At 52.9% G+C, this 20,476-nt stretch overlaps 1 protein-coding gene across 4 annotated transcripts in view; it reads left to right on the forward strand.

Moving 5' to 3' along the window:
- Positions 1 to 16,641, forward strand: part of TK2 (thymidine kinase 2) — a 28,658-nt gene extending 12,017 nt beyond the window's left edge. For 2 of the 4 annotated variants that reach the window (XM_025426361.3, XM_049109713.1), the window contains exons 6-10: positions 1,258 to 1,331; positions 10,354 to 10,442; positions 11,010 to 11,089; positions 13,456 to 13,536; positions 14,847 to 16,641. In XM_025426361.3, the coding sequence (XP_025282146.1) occupies positions 1,258 to 1,331; positions 10,354 to 10,442; positions 11,010 to 11,089; positions 13,456 to 13,536; positions 14,847 to 14,945 (423 nt within the window). In that variant the 3' untranslated portion in view covers positions 14,946 to 16,641. Of the gene's footprint in view, positions 1 to 1,257; positions 1,332 to 10,353; positions 10,443 to 11,009; positions 11,090 to 13,455; positions 13,537 to 13,905; positions 14,018 to 14,846 lie in introns of all 4 variants that reach the window. The other 2 variants (XR_004815850.2, XR_007410540.1) reach the window with 2 other exon arrangements.
- The last annotated feature ends 3,835 nt before the right edge of the window (positions 16,642 to 20,476 follow it).

The following is a 20,476-nucleotide window of genomic DNA, read 5'->3' on the forward strand; positions in this document are numbered from 1 at the left end:
CCAGGGCTGGGGGGTTGTGACTGTAGCTATCGTTCTACAAATCTGCATCTTTTTTTTTTTTTTAAGATTTTATTTGTTTATTTGACAGAGCATAAGCAGGGGGAGTGGCAGGCAGAGGGAGAGGGAGACCCCAGGACCCTGGGATCATGACCTGAGCCGAGGCAGATGCTTAACCAACTGAGCCATCCAGGTGCCCCTAAATCTGCATCTTTTAAAAATGGAAAGATAGGAGCAGATCCATATGAATTTCTTTCTCCCCAAATATCTGTCTCCATGATACAGATCAGAGCCTCTGAGGTTGGCACTTTTCGCCTTTGCCCACCCTGCTTCCCCTGAGCAGGCACTCAGTTGCAAATCTAAATTGTATCTAAGGTCTGAATATAAGAGGACGTATATGTTTTTATCTATTTAAGGAAATCTAACATGAAGGATGGAGAGAAAGAGATGGACAGACAAGGAAAGAGGAGTGGAAGGAGAGATGGCTGAGCGGGGAGCTAGCAGATGGGCAGTAGAGAGTCATAGATAAGGAGACGATGGAAAAAATGGAAAGGAAGATGACAGACAGATAAACACAAGGAGAGAGCGAGCCAGGAAATTCCTGGGTTATTGCTTTGAACGTGCGTGTGATTTGCTGGTCCAGGTCCCGTGGGTGCTGTGGGCCAGGCTGAGTGAGAGCAGGGTTTGCCAAGTTGGGCACAGTCCTTCCCAGTTTCCAGAGGGCTGCAGTGATCCTCAGCCAGCCCTGTGAGGAGGCACCAAGGTCTCACATCTTTGCGGGCCCTCGGTCGCTGATTTGCAGAGTCCCCCGGAATGTCACCCACATCCCAGCCCTCTTGGGGCCCTACCTCCGACATATAGATCCGTCTGCTTAAGCAGATGCACACTGTGTGGCTCCATAATCACCACACTTTTCACCTGACTACACTCTGCTGGACAGCCCTTGGCAGTTTTTCTAGCACTTCCCCAAGTCGACAAGCCAGTTGAGCCTCACCTCTCCCGTGAAAGGCTGCGGTTGCTGAACCCATCAGTCCCTGCATTGTCGCACTGGCCCCTGAACTTCAGGGTGTGGGGAGGGTCCTGGACTGAGGGCACAGTGCAGGCGAGGCCCGTGTCAGACCCGCACTTCTGCTTTGGTGTCTGCCTCACTCCCACAGCTTCTCTAATCTTGTATTTGGCAGAGACCAGAGGCGGGGGGAGCAACACGCATTCTTCAAGCCTTCCTGACCTGAGTCGGTGAATCACTTTGTTTTCTTTTAGACATCACCTGTACGGTTGATGGAGCGGTCGATTCACAGCGCAAGATATATTTTTGTAGAAAACCTATATAGAAGGTACCGTAGTTCACACCATTGATTATTTATAAAATCATTAATTTTGTAGAAATTAAACTGGAACGTATGGATTCATGTGACAGATATTGAGTACCTACTGGGTTGTATCTGTTAGCTCCTGCCACAGTAATGCTCTGTAACAGCCAGCCCCTGGACCTCGGTGGCAGACAGCTTTCTGCATTGATTGCTCAGGCATCTAGGGTGTTTGGCCAGATGACTCTGCTGACCTTGGCAGCTGGGCCCAGTGATATGTCTGGGGGTTGTCTGGTCAAGGATGGCTCTGGCAAGGGTGACCGGGGTGACTCCTCTCTCCTTGCTGCTCATCTTCCTTATGGGACCAGCAAGCTAGCCTGGACACTTCTCATGGTGACGATGGAGAGCAAAAGGCACCAGCAGAAATGCATGAGTGCTTTTCAGGCTTCAGCTTCACATATGCTAACATCCCACTGGCCAAAGCAGGTCACGCTAGCCGACCCCAGTCTGACAGGTTGGGAGGGCCCATGTGGGTGACATGGGAAAGTGTGATGTGGGGCTGGGTGAAGACCTAGAGCAACAGAGCATTCAGTCTAGGATGTTATGCACAGCGTTTGTTATAATTTCACTCCAAACTGTCTTCTGCCTTCATGGGAGTGGACTCTCATACAGACATAGTTAGGGGACTTCTGGTGGCCCACAGTGCTGAGGTGTCAGAAGCTTGGGACCCTCCTGATTTCTGTGCTCAGTTGACTGCTGATTTTAGGGGTCTTGGGGAGATGGGCTACAGGATGCTATTTGAAGCTTTGACTCCTTCCACACCCCTCTCTCCTTGGTAGCTGTGTGCCTGGTCACCCTCTCCTTGCCAACCTCTGCGTTACTGCTTCTTCCTGCCCTGAGCTTCGGGTGCTGCTATCGCTCTCTCACAGATGGGTCCTGATGTCAGGTTTGTCCTGACATCCATCTTCCACTCTCTACATGCTGGCTCCCTGCTCCTTCTCATCTGTCCTGAGTGTTGCCTCTTCCAGCCCTCCCCAGCCACCCTGGCTAGATGGGTTGGACCTCTTTCCCATTTAAAAAAAAATATATTTAATTTATTTATTTGAAAGAGAACGAGTGAGCGAGCATGAGCAGGAAGAGAGGCAGAGGGCAGCCCAGGTGGGTCAGCGGTTTAGTGCCTGCCTTTGGCCCAGGGTGTGATCCTAGAGACCCGGGATCGAGTCCCACGTCGGGCTCCCTGCATGGAACCTGCATCTCCCTCTGCCTGTGTCTCTGCCTCTCTCTCTGTGTCTCTCATGAATAAATAAATAAAATTAAAAAAAAAAAAAGAAGAGGAGAGGCAGTTGGAGAGGGAGAGGCCGACTTCTCGGCCGAGTAGGAGCCCAGTGTGGGGCTCAATCCCAGGACCTTGGGACCACAACCTGAGCCACAGGCAGATGCCTAGCCGGCTGAACCACCTAGGTGCCCCTCTTTCTCATTTTTAATTACTTCTTTCTGTTGTCTTTCTTTATAGTATATAAGACAACTTTTGAGTAGGTTGAACCATATGAAATTATTAACATTTGACCAATTTTGACCTACAAGAATGGCAGTTACATGTGGTTCAACTTGGTTTATGTTTATTTGTTCAATTGTCTGTTGTGTCTCCCCCCACACCCCCAGCTGAACCATAAGCTCTTCAAGGACAGGGGGCATGTCAGCTGTACTTGCCTAGCATGAACCCAGCATGGGGCCGCACCTGGGCCATATGGTTAGCTGTTGCTGGGTGGGCGATGGGATGTGTGACCGCTCTTGGGTCTCCAGCCAGACCTGTTCCCCAGGCTCTGGCCCCAGATGTTTCACACCCTTTCCTCTGAGGGGGCCCCTATAAAGGCTTCTCCCATTGGTCCTGAGCTGCCGTGGATCATGCCTATTAGCCTGTGTGGCCCCAAAACGAGAGCCTCTGCTCCCATCCATTCGGAGCATTAGACTAATGCCATGGGGTCAGGACATTAGCCAGGGCAGGTTCTGACTGTAGCTTTGTCCTCCCAGCTTCCAGCAGGAGTGGTCCTGATGCTAGAGCCCCATCTTCCCCCAGCTGCCTGAGATTCACCTGTGGGGCCAAGGTGTCCATCACAGGTTTACCCAGCACTTCACTCTCCTTTGCTCCCTGCTCATCATTGTCTCTGCCAGAGGGAAGACAGGCAGAGGAGAGACGAGAAAGAACAAAGGAGCCCCACCAGTGTTTGCTTATTGCTCTGATGAAAGCAGACGAGTAGGCCGACGAGTGGACCCTGGGCAGCGGGGTGGGACTTCTGTGCCCTTCATCTAGCGAGACTCTCTGTCTTATAATTGCCATCAGCTTGGCCACTTCTGTGTGGCCACCACTGGCTTTCTTTGAAGAGGGTAACTGGGAATATAATGACCAGAGGCCCAGCGGGGAAAGTGAGGTGTGGAGTTCGGAGAACCTGGGCCCCATCCTGGCTTTGGAATTTGCGGTCTTTGTGAGCATGGCCAAGTTCCTAAACCTCCCTAAGCCCTCCCCTTCTCTAATTCCTGTCGTCTATCTCTGGAGATCTTATGCAGCAGTTGCCTAGTTTAGGTTTTGTGCCCCTTATGCAAGTCCTGTCTACTCTGCTCTTCACAAAATTCACCAGCTAACCCCCTATCCCTTACCTGCAGGCTGCCCAACACCTGGCAGATTTCCCCAGGAGCCATTTGTCTCTGTTTTCTCAGGAGGCAGTTTTAACTGATGTCCATGGGCTTTGGGTACTCACGCCTGTAGTCTTTCATTGCAGCATTTTTAAAAAAAGATTTTATTTATTTATTCATGAGAGACAGAGACAGAGAGAGAGAGAGAGAGAGGCAGAGACACAGGCAGAGGGAGAAGCAGGCTTCATGCAGGGAGCCCGACGCGGGACCTGATCCCAGGACCCCAGGATCACGCCCTGGGCCAAAGGCAGGTGCTAAACCGCGGAGCCACCCAGGGATCCCCTCATTGCAGCGTTTCTGATGGGTGGTTCTCATGTCCTGATATCCGTGGCTATGGTTGAGGTCGTAGGTCCCTTGCCCTGGGCTATCTTGTGGGGAGTGTAGGAAAAAGACTATAGCTTTTAACTTTTTCGAGCTCTTCTCCTGCCTTGTTAACTTCATATTTATGCCTTAGCTTGGTACCTGTGGTTAGGATTTGTGTGGGGCAGTGAACCACAGGAGAGGTTTATCGTGTCCTGGGAAGTTTCTGTTCTCCGGATCTAATTGGCTCAAGTTCCTGCAGCCTCGGGAGAGCATGGATTCCCCTGCAGTCCTTGTCGGAGCCTGAAGATTGGTCTCTGGTATCACTTGGTGCAGCCCAGAGGCTGCTGGTTGATGGGTGGCCTTGGGCACTGCAGAGGCTGCTGGGAACACTGCGGCAGCCTGGGGGGCGGCCGTCTGCTGCCTCAGTTTCAGGGAGATGGGGGAAGCTGTGCTCCTCAGTCCGTTCAGTGTCGTCCTCCAGAGGCCAAGGAACTCTCCTGCAGGTGGCTGCCTCTCCCCTGCCCTCCGAGCCCCTAGAGCCCGAAGAAGCTGGCTAACAAACCGGAAGCTGCTTTGAGGTCTCCTCTCTTGTCTTAGAAATGTATGTGGACTTTGCAGTCTGCTCTATAATGTGTTCTTGTGTTTGCGTCTCTAGCAAACAGCCTGCTCAGCGTGTGGCGTGGGAAGTACCCCCTCCTTGGCCGAGTGTCTCAGAGTCCCCAGGTTCAGAAGGTGCCTAGAACTCAGGGGGGCGCAGGTGCTTCCCCTGTGACCTGGACCCGGTTATCTGTATTCCCTGGAAACAAAGGCGTTTGCTCAAGTGGTTGAGGGGCAGGCCAGGCGCCACATTTATTGTCTGGTTCTTCACACTCCTCTGTGAGCCCTTGAGGCAGCCCTGAAGTGTAGGCACCGTTGAACCTTTTGGCAAAGCAGGGACGGAGATGGGATCCGGGGCCAGTGCCCCTTCCTGGCCCGGCAGGCAGGTGAGCAGGGGGAGCTGCCCCGTGCTCTGCTGTGTGGGGCGGCAGGAATGAGGGGGTGGTGAGAGGCCTCTGGGTTTCTCTCCTTAGGGCCAGAGGCTTCAGGCTGTTTGGAGCCCCCAAGGTGCCGACTTAGAGGAGCCAGGCCTCTGTCTCTTTCCACTTGTCCTTATGGTGGGCTTCTCCCACAGATCACTGTGTCTCTTGGTAACACGCACATGCTGCTTTGCTGAGGCCAGGGTGGGGCCTGAGAACCTACATTTCTAACAAGAGCTGTGAGTGGCAGCCATCCTGTTGGTTGGGGAGCACACCTGGAGGAGTAGGACCTCAGGAGAAGCCAGCAGCCAGAGGCAAGGAACTCTGTGCCCAAATGCCAGGCCCTTTTCCCTGAGAGTTTTGTTCCTGTGGCTTCCTTGGGGTCAAGAAGAGTAAGAGCCCAGTCCTGCGGGCTTTCCTGGGGGCAGCTGGCCCACCTGGTGCAAGTTCTGTAATGCGTGATTTCCTATTGCCTGCACTGCCCATTATTTCTTCATTTTGCATTTGTTGCTTCAGGTTTTAGTTGTTGGGGGGTTTTTGTTGTGTTTTCTTTGTTTTAAGGGTCCCCTGATTTACTCCTAGGCCAGGAGAGGTGCAGTCATAGGCCAGGGGTTCTCTGCGTGGAGGCACAGTAGTGTGTTTTTAGCCAGAGCTGACGAAGCAACAAGTGCAAGGTAGTATGGAGTGTGGGCTCTCCTCGAGGTCACTCTCCTTACAACGCCAGCTTTCCTCGGCGCAGTGGGTCAGCAACCGTGAAGTGTTACTGAGAAAGTAGGTGTTTTAAGAGGTTTCTGCTCCCCCCAAATGCAGATGACTGTCATTTTGAACCTAAACCAAATGTGTGCTAGAATGGAGTTTATCTGGATCCTTGGCACACGCCTAAAATAGGATGTTCTGTTTCCCAGGGGGAGTTGAGCTGGGCGCTGGGGACCCTAGGATAGCACGTGTGGAGTGTCGGCTCCTGCCTGAGCTCACGTCTCCCCCCACCCTCAGATGCTCAAGGAGAAGGCTTCCCACCGTGTTGGACACAGCCCTTTCACAGGGCGGGGGCAAGTTGCTGCTGACCCTCAGTGTTGGGGTTGGTCCTCTTCTCTTTCTCAAAAGCCGTTGAGAAACATTCCAGTCTTGGCTTGGAATCTGGGGAGGGAGAGGTGGGAGGTACAGCAGGCCACATACTGGCATTCTGCAGCCCCCTAAAGCAAAAGTTCTCGAAGGTGTCCTTGCCGTTTGGGCCTCGAACAAGTGGGGAGTTTTCCCAGGGAGAGACCTGGCTCTTCTGGGCCCCCCATAGCAGCAGGTGTGGGGTGGGCACAATATAAGTGCAATTACACTGGACAGGGGTGTGAGAACAGCGTGGTAATTGCTAAAGAGGAAGATTCCAGTTACATTGCCTCCTCAGTGACTGGCACTTGTGAGGCGTGGGCACTGCCCTGAAATGAAAAGCTGAAGGTGGCAAGAAGGCCTCGCAGGGCTAAACCAGCGGCCACGCAGGCAATTGTGTGGCCCAAGCCCCTGAGCTGAATAATTGAATGGAAAGGCTTTACAGGATTGCTGGTCACCTTTTCCTAAGAGCAGAAGTAGGGGGATTGAGTGGGGCCCAGCTGGAAAAGACCGCTGACTCAATAGGGCAGGTGGACGTTGATCAAGACCCTGCGTTTGGAACAGTAGGCAGGTCCTCCCATCTCCCTGGCTGGCCTGGGGGCTTGACCTCCCCTGCTCTGGCCTAGACCAGACACTCAGGCCTACGTCATGACCCTGAGAACTGTGACTTTCCTCCAGCTGAGCCCAAAGAGGCGCTGCAGTGTCCAGAGCAGCCCCTTCTGCAGACGGACCAGGGAGGGCAAGTGATGTCATGGTCATACGGGTTTGGGGGCCGTGGAGCCCCAGGTTTCAGTTCCTGCTCAGGCTGAGTTGGGCTTCACTGCTCTGGGCCTCAGTTTCCTTTTTCCTTCTCTTTTCCTTTTTTTTTTTTTTTTTTTTTTTTTTAAGATTTTATATATTTATTTGACAGAGAGAGAGAGCACAAACAGGGGAAGCGGCAGAGGGAGAAGCAGATGCTGCCCAGAGCTCACGCCTGGAGCCGAAGGCAGACGCTCCACCGCTGAGCCACCCGGGTGCCCCTCATTTGGGTTCTTAGTTGACATTGTGCTCCCCGTGTTCTGTGCTGTGACTCAGTTTGGCAATGGCAGCTTTGGGGACTCTCCCAGCAATGGGATCTGGCAGGATGTGCCTTGACCCTTGCAGACACAGGTGAAGTCCTCCAGGGTACAGTCTGAGACTGCCTGTCCCGCATCAGGGACTCGTGAGACCCCCGCCGCGGACGGCCCTCCCCTGCGCGCTGCCCACCGGCCCGCCACCCCGAGTCGCTCCTCTGTTTGGGGGCCTCCAGGCCACCCAGCGTGTGTTTTAGTGGAGAAGGGGAGGGGCTGACTAGCAGCTTCCATTTGGGAAATCCTCATTCCTTCAGAGTCAGTTTTGTTCTCCAGAAGAAAAGCGAAGGGAAACCTGTAAAGAGAGTGGTTTGGTTTCCTAAAATCAGCTTCTCTCAGCTACGACTAACCAAAACCCAACTCAACAACGAGGTTGTTACTGGCTGTCTTTTTTTTTTTTTTTAAGATATTATATATTTATTTGGCAGAGCACAAGCAGGGACAGGGGGAGAGGGAGAGGCAGGCTCCCGCTGAGCAGGGAGCCCGAGGTGGGGCTCGATCCCAGCACCCCGGGATCATGACCTGAGCTGAAGGCAGACGCTTACCCAACTGAGCCACACGGGTGCCCGTTACTGGCTGTCTTAATGACAGGCTTCAGGGTCGCTTTCATTCAGTGGCTCTGGCCCTGTTTTCCTACTCTGTCTTGTGTCCTCAATACAACTCCCTCCCTCATGGTGACAAAATGGCTGTGGCAGGATCAGGCCTCTCATCTGCCGGCCAGAGGGTAGGTGTCTTGCCAGGGGCTTCCTCTGAGTGGGAGTAAGCGTGGCTTCCATCAACCCCTGCAAACCTCCCTCGGGTCTCACTGGTCCAGGCTGGGCCCTATGGCCAGGGGATGCCTTGTCCTGATCGGCTTAGCTTGGTGAGGCGAGAGTATTTCTCTTAGACCAGCTGGGCCTTCCCTGAAGCTTAGAGTGGGGTTAGGTTTCCCTGGAACACGCAGGCCTGTGGATAGACCCTGAATAAATAATGGGCTACTCTTAAGGAGGTAAGAGGAAAGAACTAGGGGCAGGGCAGCCACCTGTCCCCCCGCCGTACCAGCCTTTGGTCGTGAAGTCGTTCGTTACCTTCAGTTCTTGGATTTCATTGGCTTGGGTCCCCTCTAGGATGTTGTGGGAGTTGTCCCCTCCACTGCCCTCCTCTACTCTTTTGGGGAACCCTCACATGTTAGTCTGCTCTGGTCTCCTGGCCGAGGTCCGATGCCTGAAGACCTCAAGGGCGCCAGCAGCTGCCCCTCTGCCCCTGCTGTTCTTTATCAGGCACTGTACTTTCCTTTAATTTTTTTTTGTTGTTGTTGTTGTTTATTTTCTTACTGCTCAGCCTGAGCACAGCTGGTCTCTCTTGAGGGCACCATGACCATCTCAGGGACCAGGGCTGGGTGTTCCTCTTCAGTCTGTGCCATGCCCTGTCATTTGGACCCCAGGCAGGGCTGCTTGTGGCGTCAGTCACCCAGAGATGCTCCCCTCCAGCTGTCTGAGCTTCTTGCCTCCCTCCATGCCCATCCCTGCACCCCTCCTCCCTGCTAGGTGGAAGTCCAACTCCAGACCATCCTTCCAGTGGGCTCTTCTCCCACCCCAGCCATTGATAGGCAACCAGAAGCCCCCTGTGTACTCTGGGCCCAAGCACAGCATCTGTCCCGTAGCAGGTCCTGCCAGATTCTGTGGATCCACTCTGAGTGGATCCAAGATGGATCCAAGGTGGGTGAGGTGTTAAAAGGAAGACTTCTCCTGGGCCTCTGAGGATCACCCAGCCTTTGACAGATTTCTGTTCTCAGGTTGCCCATCCTCTGGCTCTTTGCCACTGGTTTCCTTTTGGGGCAGGAGAAAGGTACAGGAGCCGGGGGGTGGGGGGGTCGCTGGGGAGAAATGCCAGGCCTCTTGCATTCTTAGTCTCTTATCTTGGTTCGTTCATTCGTTCGTTCGTTCCTTCCTTCCTTCTTTTTCAGTTAACATTTTAAATATGCAATTGTTTCCCCACCTCCCAACCCTTGATTTGAGAACTAATATGTTACCGATTTTGGAAAATACAGGAGGGTAGAAAGAAAACACTAAAATCCCCTATAGTCCCACAGCTCAGAGAAAAGCACCGTATTCATTTTGTTTTTCTTTCCAGTCTTTTTTTTTTTTTTAAGATTTTATTTATTCATTAGAGAGACACAGAGAGAGAGAGGCAGAGACACAGGGAGAGGGAGAAGCAGGCTCCATGCAGGGAGTCTGACGGGGGACTCGATCCCGGGTCTCCAGGATCACCGCTGAGCCACCTGGGCTGCCCTCCCTCCAGTCTTTTTTAAAAATGTGTGAACGAATTCTCATGAAAATACAGTTGGGTCAGACTACACACAATTTTATGTCCTGCTGTTCTCATTGAACATTCACTTGTGTTTTCCGTGTCATTAAGTATCATTTTACACCACCACCATTCAGTTAGGCATGGTTTGCTGCTGTATCAGTGTGCCAGGATTTCATTTTTCATTATTTTAGGCAGTGCCACAGCAGGCATCTGTGATTATTTCCACAAAATAAATTTCTAGAGGTGAAACCGGTTTGCTGCTCCACCTGCCAACCTGAGCACTGTCCCTGTTCCCTGGGGACAGGCTTCAGAGCCCCTTTCTCTGCTTGGAGGTCAAATCCCGTAAGTGCTCTCCCATCGGCAGGTCTGTGACACTTGCTGCGTTAGACCGTAAACGTCCCCCGGCGGCAGAGGGTCAGAGGTGTTCTGGGTCCAATATCATATGGATGAGGCTGTGCCACGTACCCTGTGCCACGCCCTTTACGCAGAAGGACCCACAGATCCTTTTGATGAATAAAACCCCAACAATTCTCGTTATAGTGGGAAGATGCCTGAAGTGGACTATGTGGTTCTGGCAGAATGGTTTGATTGGATCCTGAAGAACATCGACGTGTCCGTTGATTTGATAGGTGAGGGACCCCTCGGACGTCCCTCCCAGGGCTGGGAGGAGGTGCTTGGGGGGCTGCCAGCCAGCAGGGGTGCGGGCAGGGCCCTTACCGCTGGTGATTCTTTCATCTTCTCCCCAAGGGCAGACAGGATCGGGTGCTTCTGGTCCCTCCTGGTGGAGCACCCTGTCCTTTGTGCCTCCCGGGTCTGTTGTGATTTGATGGGGTTTTTTTAGTGTGCAAGGAGGGGAGGAGGGACATAGCCGGGACCTTTACTGAGACCCACGGGCCAGAACCCGTGCTAAGCTTTGTGCACATACAGAGCCTCTTCAGCCTCTCAGCAATCCTGGGCGGCTGGTGACATGGAAAGAAAAACGGAAGTTGGGCTGAGGGTCAAGATGACTGGAGGCCCCACAGCCGGTCAGCGGTCGGGCTGGGAGCTGGCTGTGGTCTGCGTCTCCTGCTCAGAGCTTCTGGCAGATGGTTCTCTGCACGCCTGGCCCACATGCCTACCTTCCCCCTCTCCCCGGCCTCCACTTCCAAGCCACAAACAGGGTAATTAGAACCACATATTATTTTTTTAAATTGCAGTTTATCTCCGGACCGCTCCTGAGACCTGTTACCGGAGGTTACAGATGAGATGCAGGGAAGAGGAGACGGTCATTCCCCTGGTGAGTGTGCCCGTGAGCCCGCAGAATGACCGGGAAACCACCTCCACCCCAGCCCGGCCCCTCCCTCCGTGAGATCATTGTGCTGGTTGCCGAGAGAGAAACAGGAACTGAGCATAAACTCTGATTTCCTCTGTGGGTGGAGACCCTGCATGAAGTCCAGACCTGCCTCAGTTCCTGGGGTCCCAGACGCACAGACGCATCCCTGCTCCCTCTCCCCACCCAGGTGTCCCCAGGGCTTGTCCTGTCCACCACCTGAAGATTGCTTGCTTGTGCGTCCTGCTCTGGAGCCTCGCTAGAGCTAGAATGTTCCCTCCCACTGGCAGCCACATCCCCCGTGCTGAGTGCAGTACTGGGCTCGAGGCGGTCCTCTTCGGCGCTTGCCCGGTGCCTCGCCCTTCTGGGTTCTGGCTCAGGGCCACAGGGACTCTGGTCAGGACTCTTGTAACTATTGGGCTGCTCTTCTTGTCCTGTTCCTTCACCCCTCCATGGTCCCTCCAAAACCTGGCCTCCACTTTGCTGCTTGGGTGCAGCTTCCAGTACAGAACGCCACTCATGCAATTTCCCAGCCACAGACCCTTGGGTGTCTTGCTGCAGTCTGGGGTCAAGTCCCCGCCGGTAGCGTGCCATCCCGGATCCTGCCTCATGGACGTTATCTCCCTCCATTCCCTGCCTTTCATGTTCTGGCCACAGAGACCAGTCGTGGTTATGCTCACACTCACACTCACTATGCAGTTGCACAAATGTGCCTTTGTGTAGTGATTTCTTTTGCCTTCAGCTCAGATGTCACCTTTTCCAGGAAGCCTTCCCTGACCTTCCCTCCATTGTGCTCCCTTAACCACTGGGCTCACGGTGATCACAGCCCTAAGGACAAGCATACCAGAACTGTTTAGACATTTGTTCCCCATCCCTCATCAAACTGAGCTTTTTTTTTTTTTTTTTAATTCATTCATGAGAGACACACAGAGAGAGAGAGAGAGAGGCAGAGACACAGGCAGAGGGAGAAGCAGGCTCCATGCAGGGAGCCCGACATGGGACTCGATCCCGGAACTCCAGGATCACACCCTGGGCCGAAGGTGGCGCTAAACCGCTGAGCCACCCAGGCTGCCCAAACTGTGAGCTTTTTAAGATTAGATCTTATTGCTTCTGCATCCCCAGCATGTTTCCCAGAGCTTGGCACCTAGGAGTTCTTCAGTACAGAACTGAATGCCCCATGTGAATGCCACTGGGAGTACACAGACAGCAGCTGGGCAGGCATTTACAGGGATGTCTTGGGGGTCTGAGCTCAGGATGGGCTGGACTGGGGGCCCTTGAAGACCTGTTGAGTCTGCAGGACTTGACCCTGAGGCCCACCCAGCCTTGTCTTCCCCAGGCACCAGCAAGGTTGCTACCAGCTGTGAAGGTGTAGGCCTCCCTCCAGGTAGCTCCTTTGAAATCCGGAGGTAGGAGTGATTGGAGGAAGGGCACAGTAGAGCGGCGCTGGGCCGGGCTGTGGTAGGACACAGCCATTCTATGCAGTGACCCAGATGTCCCGAAGAAATGACAAGTCCGGAGTCCCTACAAGCTGTTATTAGCCAAGCCATTATCTTAACATTTCTGACAAGGCCTACAGGACAAATCTGTCGTTGCCAAGGGAGAACTCAGTGGTGGATGAGAAGGTGGCCATGAGGCTTTCCTGAGGGCTTCCGGGCTGGCTATAAATTACTGCTTGGGGAGGTGGTTGTGTGTGGCCTGAGCACCTTGGCCTGTGCATGAGAAAGTGTGCGCCATCCAGTCCTGCCTGGTGCAGAGGCTCTGATGGCTTAGGTTGTGTCTGGGCCTCTTTCCCCCTGGGTTCCCCATCGTGGTGCTTTCTGAAGTTGATCTTCATGGTCTAGGGGGCCCACATAGGTCACAAGTTGTCTGGTGGGGTGGAAGCAGTGGGAGTGGGTCCCCTAGGCCAGTCAGGGCCGCAGTCCCCCGAAGGAAGGACAGAGGGGAGGGTTCAGAGGCTGCCTAGGGTTGGGGATCCTACCATGAAGGAACCGGTGGCCCTGCTGATGGCGAAGTGGCAGGAAGTGTGATAAGCCCGGTGGGAGGGTGTGGATGAGGCAGCAGTGGTACAGGGTGGTGCTAGAGGGATGGAGTAGGGGCTGGAGTGATGCCTCTCACTGTCACGATGCCCAGGCTGCCTGATGGAGGGAGTGGCTGCTTTTAATGCTATCCACCTGAGCCAGGATGATGGTTGCAGACTCCTTCGTCCCAGCCACTGCTCCGTGGTCGTTAACAGTCACCCCCCTGCCTGAGATCCTTGGAGGAGAGGTTTGTTCCCCTCCCTGCTCTTGACAGCCTGCGTGCCTATGTGTGTCTGTGTGTGTGTTCCCTGGCAGGAGTACCTGGATGCCATTCACCACCTCTATGAGGAGTGGCTCATCAAAGGGAATCTTTTCCCTGTAGCAGCCCCTGTTCTGGTAAGTCCCCCTGGCAGGGCTGGCGGCTTTTCTGGAAGGAGGAGTGCCCCAGGGAATGTCAGCCACACTGCAGTCTGGGGAAGGGCAAGGTCCTTCAGAGCTGGAGGATTTAGAATAAGGAAGCAGGGAGGGTAGAAGGGGCCCTTTCTCTCTCCCAGTCCTCACTGTGGATGAGACTCACAGTCAGCTGGACAGACCTGAGAGAAGGTGGCCTGTTCCAACGTCCTTACACTGATGGCCACAGTAACATCTCACTTATCCAGCATTGTCAGTGAAGGAGTATTCCAGATGGGTGAAGCCTCCAGATGTGGGTTTTGGTTTTAACCACTTGGGATGGTGGTCTTTCTGATGCAACCATCCCTTCTTCAGTGGCTAGCAGGCATGGAGCCTCATTGCCCCTCTTCCCGGTGACCCAGGGCATCTGAAGGAACACCAGTTGCTGTCTGGGCTGTTACACAGTGACACCCTTAGGAGTGCTGAGGTGTGTAGGACTGTTTGCCCCAGACCACTCATGTCTTTGAGTTCCCATGTTGGCTTCGTGTAGCAGCCCTCTTTCTCCTGCTGATACTCGCCACCTCTAACTGTGTGTCATTTCCACCCGTCCCTCCTGCCTTTCCCAATTTGCTGCTGCTGAACTTCTTCAGATGCGCAAATGGATACTGAGACATTTTGGGAGCGTGTGTCCAGCGTGGGATCTGAGAGAGGGATGCTCACAAACTTTTGTGCGTGGCCTGAGGGATATCTGTTTGAATTGCTCAGATACTTCTACTCATGGTGCTTCCAGGCCGTGAGGTTGCTGGAAAGTGAGATATTACTGTACTGGATTTTTAAAGAAGTAAAATCTATCTTTCCCCCTCATTAGGGGAATATTAAGATGATTAAGGGGAAAAGGGGGAAAAGTCATTTATGGGCTGGCTGCAGGGACAGCCATAGTGGATTCTTTTTTTTTTTTTTCTTAATTTATTCATGAGAGACACAGAGACAGAGACACAGGCAGAGGGAGAAGCAGGCTCCATGCAGGGAGCCCGATGTGGGACTCGATCCTGGGACTCCAGGATCACGCCTTGGGCTGAAGGCAGGCGCTAAACTGCTGAGACACCCGGGCTGCCCGGATTCTTAAGTGGAAATGTAGTTGAGAATGTGAATTGACCTAGAACCTGGCGCTGTTCTGCTCTAACCCTCCTTTGTATCTGCCTGTGACCTTGGACTTCTCTGCCGCTCCTGCCTCCATCCTTCTCTCTTTCCCTCTGTGAAGGGAGGATGATGTTGAGGTCAAGTGCAGCCCTGTGACCCGTGTGTTTAATTTCCAGGTGATTGAGGCTGACCACGACATGCGGAAAATGCTAGAACTCTTCCAACAAAACCGGGACCGAATATTAACTCCAGAGAATCAGAAACATGGTTCATAGGATGGAAAGATCATGCCAGGAAAATGCCCGCTGCTACCAACTTAGCTATTAGGAGCAATCTGGAAATATCTCCTTTCGAGAGGGCTTTATATATCTGGCCGCATTTGTATTCCTGACGGTCTTTTCCTCTTTACCAGTGTCTTCAGCTGGGTCTCTGTTCCTTGTGGGTAGATGACAAATGGGACCAATGGGTTTGTCATGCCCTTTGGTGTTTGCAGGCTTGCACTCCCCCAGCCCTTCTCCTGGTGGCTTCCCACTGCTGGGTCCATGTGAGTAAGGGAAGAGCCACCTGAAGTTATGCTGGGCTTAGGGTCTCTAACCCTTCCCACTACTCAGGAGGGTGAGGTGGTGGCCTCTGAGAAGCTCAGGCTAAAGGGTTGCCCAGGGTCACACATCCAGGGACAGTGGAGTTGGCACAATTTAAACTTTTGGTGACTCCAGAACATTCTGTGTCTCATCCTGAGAGCCTGTCTTCCCTTGCTACAGATCTCACAGCTGTATGGAGAGAGCCAGCAGAGCATGGAGACAGTATCATCACTTTCTCATTATCTGAGTAGTTCTCGAGGGCCATTGATGTTCTTAGACTTTCACAAAATTGTGCTGTATTTGGCTTGAGCCTAATGTTCAGTGGTTTCCCAGCACGAGGCCGCTGTGGCATTTGCCACCTCGGCATCTGGGCTTCTGTGTCCTTGGGAGAATCATGCGTTGACTCCTGAATGGTGTTTGGTTTCCTTGGTGACAAAGGCCTTGCCTGAGCTGCCGCCAGTGCCATGTCAGAGAAAGGGCTTTTGGTGTGTGGATGGTTTGCCCAGTGCCAAGCTGGGGCAAGGGGCCATCAGCCCTGGATTCCGAGGCCGCCTCAGTCTATAATGGCCTTGTGTGAAGAGCTTTGCCTTTGGAATTACTGAGAGGTTGTGGCCTGGGGAAGAGACACAAGTGGCCTTATGTCTTTTTGAAATGTTTTTCCACCCAAGGAGACACCTTGGACCAGAGAGCATGAAATCATCTTTATTGGCTCAAAATATATCTTAGCTTCACTGAGCTGTAACAATGCATCAAAGCCACAGCTGTCTCTTGAGTCAAGTGGGAAGTAAGAGAAAGAACAGTCTCATAGGGGGCGATCTGGACAGGAAGATCAGAGCTTGCAAGCCAAGGCTCTTAGAGCACTCATGCTCCTGATATTTTGGAGGCAGGCCGAGAGAGCTTCAAGAAGCCTGGCTGTAGATGTGGGGCAGGGTCAGTTGTGACCTTTGGGGAAACAGGCCTCAGCCTCTCCTGAGCAGCGTTGTTGTAAACAGGTTGGAAGGCCTCGTCCCAGCCTCTGCGTGAGTGTGGCTCCTGTGCACACTGTGGCTGACAGGCATCCTGCTGGTCCAGTGGTCCAGTCCCAGAGGGAGTGCTAAGGGGCAGGCACTGTGACTCCCAGACCAGTTCTTGGGCCACATGGTCAGGATGAGGGGCAGCAACCCAGTGGGGATGTGTCTCTCAGCCCAAATGTCAGTGGTTGACCAGAAGCCTGGGGGAGGCAAGAGCCTGTACTGCCAGGTGTCTTGACAAGCCAGGGAAGTCTTTGGAAATTTGTAAATGAACAGTCCAGTATCCCCACAGCTCACTTTAAGCATCTGTTTTGGGGGAAATATGATTTAAAAATAGTAAAGTATTGCCCTGTGGTAGCCAATAAATCCTTCACCTAAAACCTGTTGTTAATTTTGGAGTGCTTCCTAGGCCAGTGATTTTAGCTCCCTCCAGCATCCTCTGCCAGTAGAATAAAGTGTGTCATTTTGTAAACTCCATCTTTCCTAACATGGGATGGATGGGCTCGAAGGAGCTCACCATCCTCTTGCTCTGGCCCTGCAGAGGATGCTGTGTATCTGCAGAGGCCAGAGCAGGTGGCAAAATCTGTCAGCCCAGATAGGTCACACGAAACAGCTGGTGCCCAGCTGGCATGGATGAAGGTTGCTTTCCCCACGTGGCAGGCAGGGCTGGTGGCTTCAGGGGTCATGGAGCAGTTACAAAAGCCAGGGCAGAAGAAGGGAGATGGCACATGGGAGGCGGGGGGCCTAGTGTTAGCACAGAAGGAGGTGATCCCCAGAGGCTCAGGAATGGCTGGGAGGAGCCTTGCAGGGGCTTGCATCTCTGACCTGTTGACCTAGCAAGCCAGAGCAATGACATTCCAGATTTGCCAGGGTTGCCCCATTCTTACCTTGAGGTGGGGTTCCGCAGGGCATAACGTGAGCATACCCCAGAGCTGTCTCGGCTCTTTGACTCTTAGCAATTAAAAAAAAATTTTGAACAGCATATACATTGTTTTAGTCAGCATTTTTAGTGAAATAGTTCTAATTTACACTACAGGTTTTTAATTTTATATGCAAAATACATGATTAGAATAATTCAGAAATATCTCATGTACTTGACGATTAACAAACGAAATGAGGTAGGAGTGTATTTCTGTGTCACATAGAAGCGTGGAGGTGGGTGATCCGGGGCTGGTGTGGTGGCTCCGAGGCCATCAGGATCCTGGGCTCCTTCTGCTTTCGGTGCCCAGTTCAACTTCATGGTTCGTGGCTTCCTTCCTCCCTCCAGCACTTCCCTGTCCAAGATGGGGCCAGAACTCCTGCTCCGGCTAATGTTGGCCAGGACATACGGTCCCTGACATACTGTCAGAACATGCTGTCCCCCACGCACACGTGAATTCTAATGTTGATGATGACCTTTGCAAGGCACAACTGAGATAAGCTGGAAGGTTCTAACGGGATTTTGCTAGAGGCCTTGGAGGTGGGGCAAGGGCAGGAGGGATGTGGGGACCCACAGGCTGGACCACAGGTCCGGCGTTAGTGCTCTGCGCCCTCTGGCCCCACGTGTCCCTCCCCCCTGCCCTCATGTCACCTCACATCCTCCTCACCAGCCGGTGCTCAGCCTGCCTCTGAGATGGGCAGAGACCACCAGTCTGACCTACTCCCACAGCGTGGCTCTCAAGGAAGCCCTCCCTAACTGTGGACCCCAGGAAACGGTGTCACCTTTCCGTTTCTCTCCCTCCCTCCTTCATTTCCACCTGAGCGCCTCACCTAAATGAGAAGTGCCCCCCGCAACCTGTGGGGTACCTCAGTCAGAGACCCTGCCTGGGACTCCTGCAGACTCATACCACCAGACCTGGGGCGGGGGTGGGGTGTCAGGGAGAGGATTGAAGCATTTACTACTCTGAGACCAGGTAGATGTTTCCAGAACCTGCCTACCCCTGAATACTGTTGAATCTGTGTCATCTTGTTGTCCTAGAGCCCTGGAGCCAGATGGGGGCGCTCCCTGTAAATACTCCCACATCTGTGGAATGAATGACCTTCGTCCCTGCGGTCTCTCCATCCCGAAGAATTCTAGTTATTAGAGTAACTGGGGCTGCTGGAAATGTCAGCCCCCCTTGTGGAGAATCTAGTCACAGTAATGTCCCGCCTGGCGCCTCTGGGCTTTGGGGTGGATTACTCACCTGGGGCCCCAGGGTCACTGGCAGGGCTTTCTTCTCCTGATAACCCCAACCCTGCAGCTCCCCTAAGGCCGAGTGAGCTCAGTGCTCCCCTAGGTTACAGAAGACAGTGAGCTTGCCAAAGGCTGTCATTAAACAGAAGCCGGGAGAGAGCCAGTCTTGTGGAATCTGGAGTGGGTTTCCACGGTTACTGCTATCGTCCTGAATTTCTGCATTTCTTGGCTTTTTTTTTCTTCAAGGCTGGGGTCCATGGAGCACAGGTGTCCTGGGAGGTAATCACAGGTGTTCTGAGAACGGAGGGTTCCGTAGTCCAGGAAATTAGGGAAGCGGCACCTGGCTACTTTCTCTGAGATGCACAAGGTTCAACTCCAGCAGTCCTGTGATCAGGACACCTTTTCAACTTTAAGCCAGGGACTCTCAAACTCTTTGACAGTAGAACCCCTCATTGGGGAATAGCCATTAACAGTCTCCAAGAGAGTAGTGTTCCTCGGAACACATATGGGGAAAAGCACTTTTAGGGGACCTGCAGCTGCTTTTGTGCTCTTGGGAGTCTCTAGCTCCTGGTTCTCCAGTTTCGGCGCATCTGAATCTCCTGGAGGGCATGTTAAAACCTGAATTGCTAGGCCCACCCTCAGTTTCCAATCTAGGGTATCTGGGGTGGGCAGGCCCGAGAATCTGCTTTCTCACACTGTTCCAGATGACGATGAGGCTATGGTCCAGGGGCCACCCTTTATGGGCCACCTCTTGAGATTGACACTTTCTAGAATCAGACATCCCAGAGTTCGGAGAGAACCTGGCACCTTGTTGATTGTTGAACATCTTGTGAGCGTTGGTTATCTTGTCTATCAAATGAGAGAATTGCTCATTTCTCAGGGCTGCAAGGATAACTGACCTGCCACATGGGAGGGGTCTGGTCCAGGGCCAGATATGCGAGTGTCCCCATAAATGTTTGTTCATCTGATGTAGCCCAGAAAATGGGGCCATAGTACAGTTGCTTGGCTGAGAAATGGAAGCAACTGCAGTGACCGGCACTTTCCATCCGAGTGGTGTGGATGCGTGCTCTCACCAGTTAATCAGGGGGCCACCTTGACTGATCTGTTCAGTAGGCACAGGCTACAGCCCTGGTTAGGACTGGCCTTTGGGACTGTGCCTCTGAAAAGTGCCTCACGGCTTTTCTGGAATAAGAGAACGCAGGGCAAGCAATTGGCCTTTCTTTTCTTTTTAAAAATGTTCCTGTTTCCTACGAGGACTCTGGATCTGCGTCTGGCTTTCTGTGGCATGAGAGGGCTGGAGAGACAGCTGCTTCTCAGGCCATGGCAATGGACACCGCTCCTTGTACCAAAAGGCTCTGGATTCCTTACACGGTAAACTGATGGTTTTCTAGTCTTCTTGGCAGATCTTTTCCATGGGCTTAGGTGATCTCTCACTAGTCCTTTCCCTAATGCACAGAGCAGATTTATTTGTAGCCAGGGATGGGTAGATGTTGGCAGTTCTGGGCTCATCTAAGAAATGCCCAGAAAAATGGGCAATGGCCAATTGTTAAGTTTTAAGTGAATCTTACCTTTTGGGATCCATTTGGCTTTGTGGGTGGGACATGGGCTTTGGGGTCAGAATATGGGCTGAGATCCCAGTTTCCCTTGTTATTGAGTACAAGACCTTTGGCAGGTCCCCTCACTTCTCTGGTCCTGTTTCTTCCTCCCGTGGACACTGGGGTGTTTTTCTCCCTCATGAGGAGAGAGGCTGCATGGTCTACGAAGGGGTAAGTTAAACGTAAGATGAACACAAAGGGTCTGGAGCTACGCCAGGCTACTCTCTCCTCCTTCAAACTCCTTCCAAGTCTCTGAAGTTGGCTGGAGAAGAGACCGACTTCCTTGCACCTTCCTGGAGGGAGAAGCTGTTGGTGGACTGCTCCAAGCCTGAGTGGTAGAGATCTTGTATTTTCATTTTTAAGATCTGCTTCTTCATCAGGGGTGTGGGGGACCTAATGGTTCAGCATCTTCACCAGCCATTTGCTCAGTCCAGAGTCCTCGGGCAATCTGTGAGCAGGCCTCTATTC

This window comes from Canis lupus, chromosome 5 (assembly GCF_003254725.2).
Source record: "Canis lupus dingo isolate Sandy chromosome 5, ASM325472v2, whole genome shotgun sequence".
Lineage (NCBI taxonomy): Eukaryota > Metazoa > Chordata > Mammalia > Carnivora > Canidae > Canis > Canis lupus.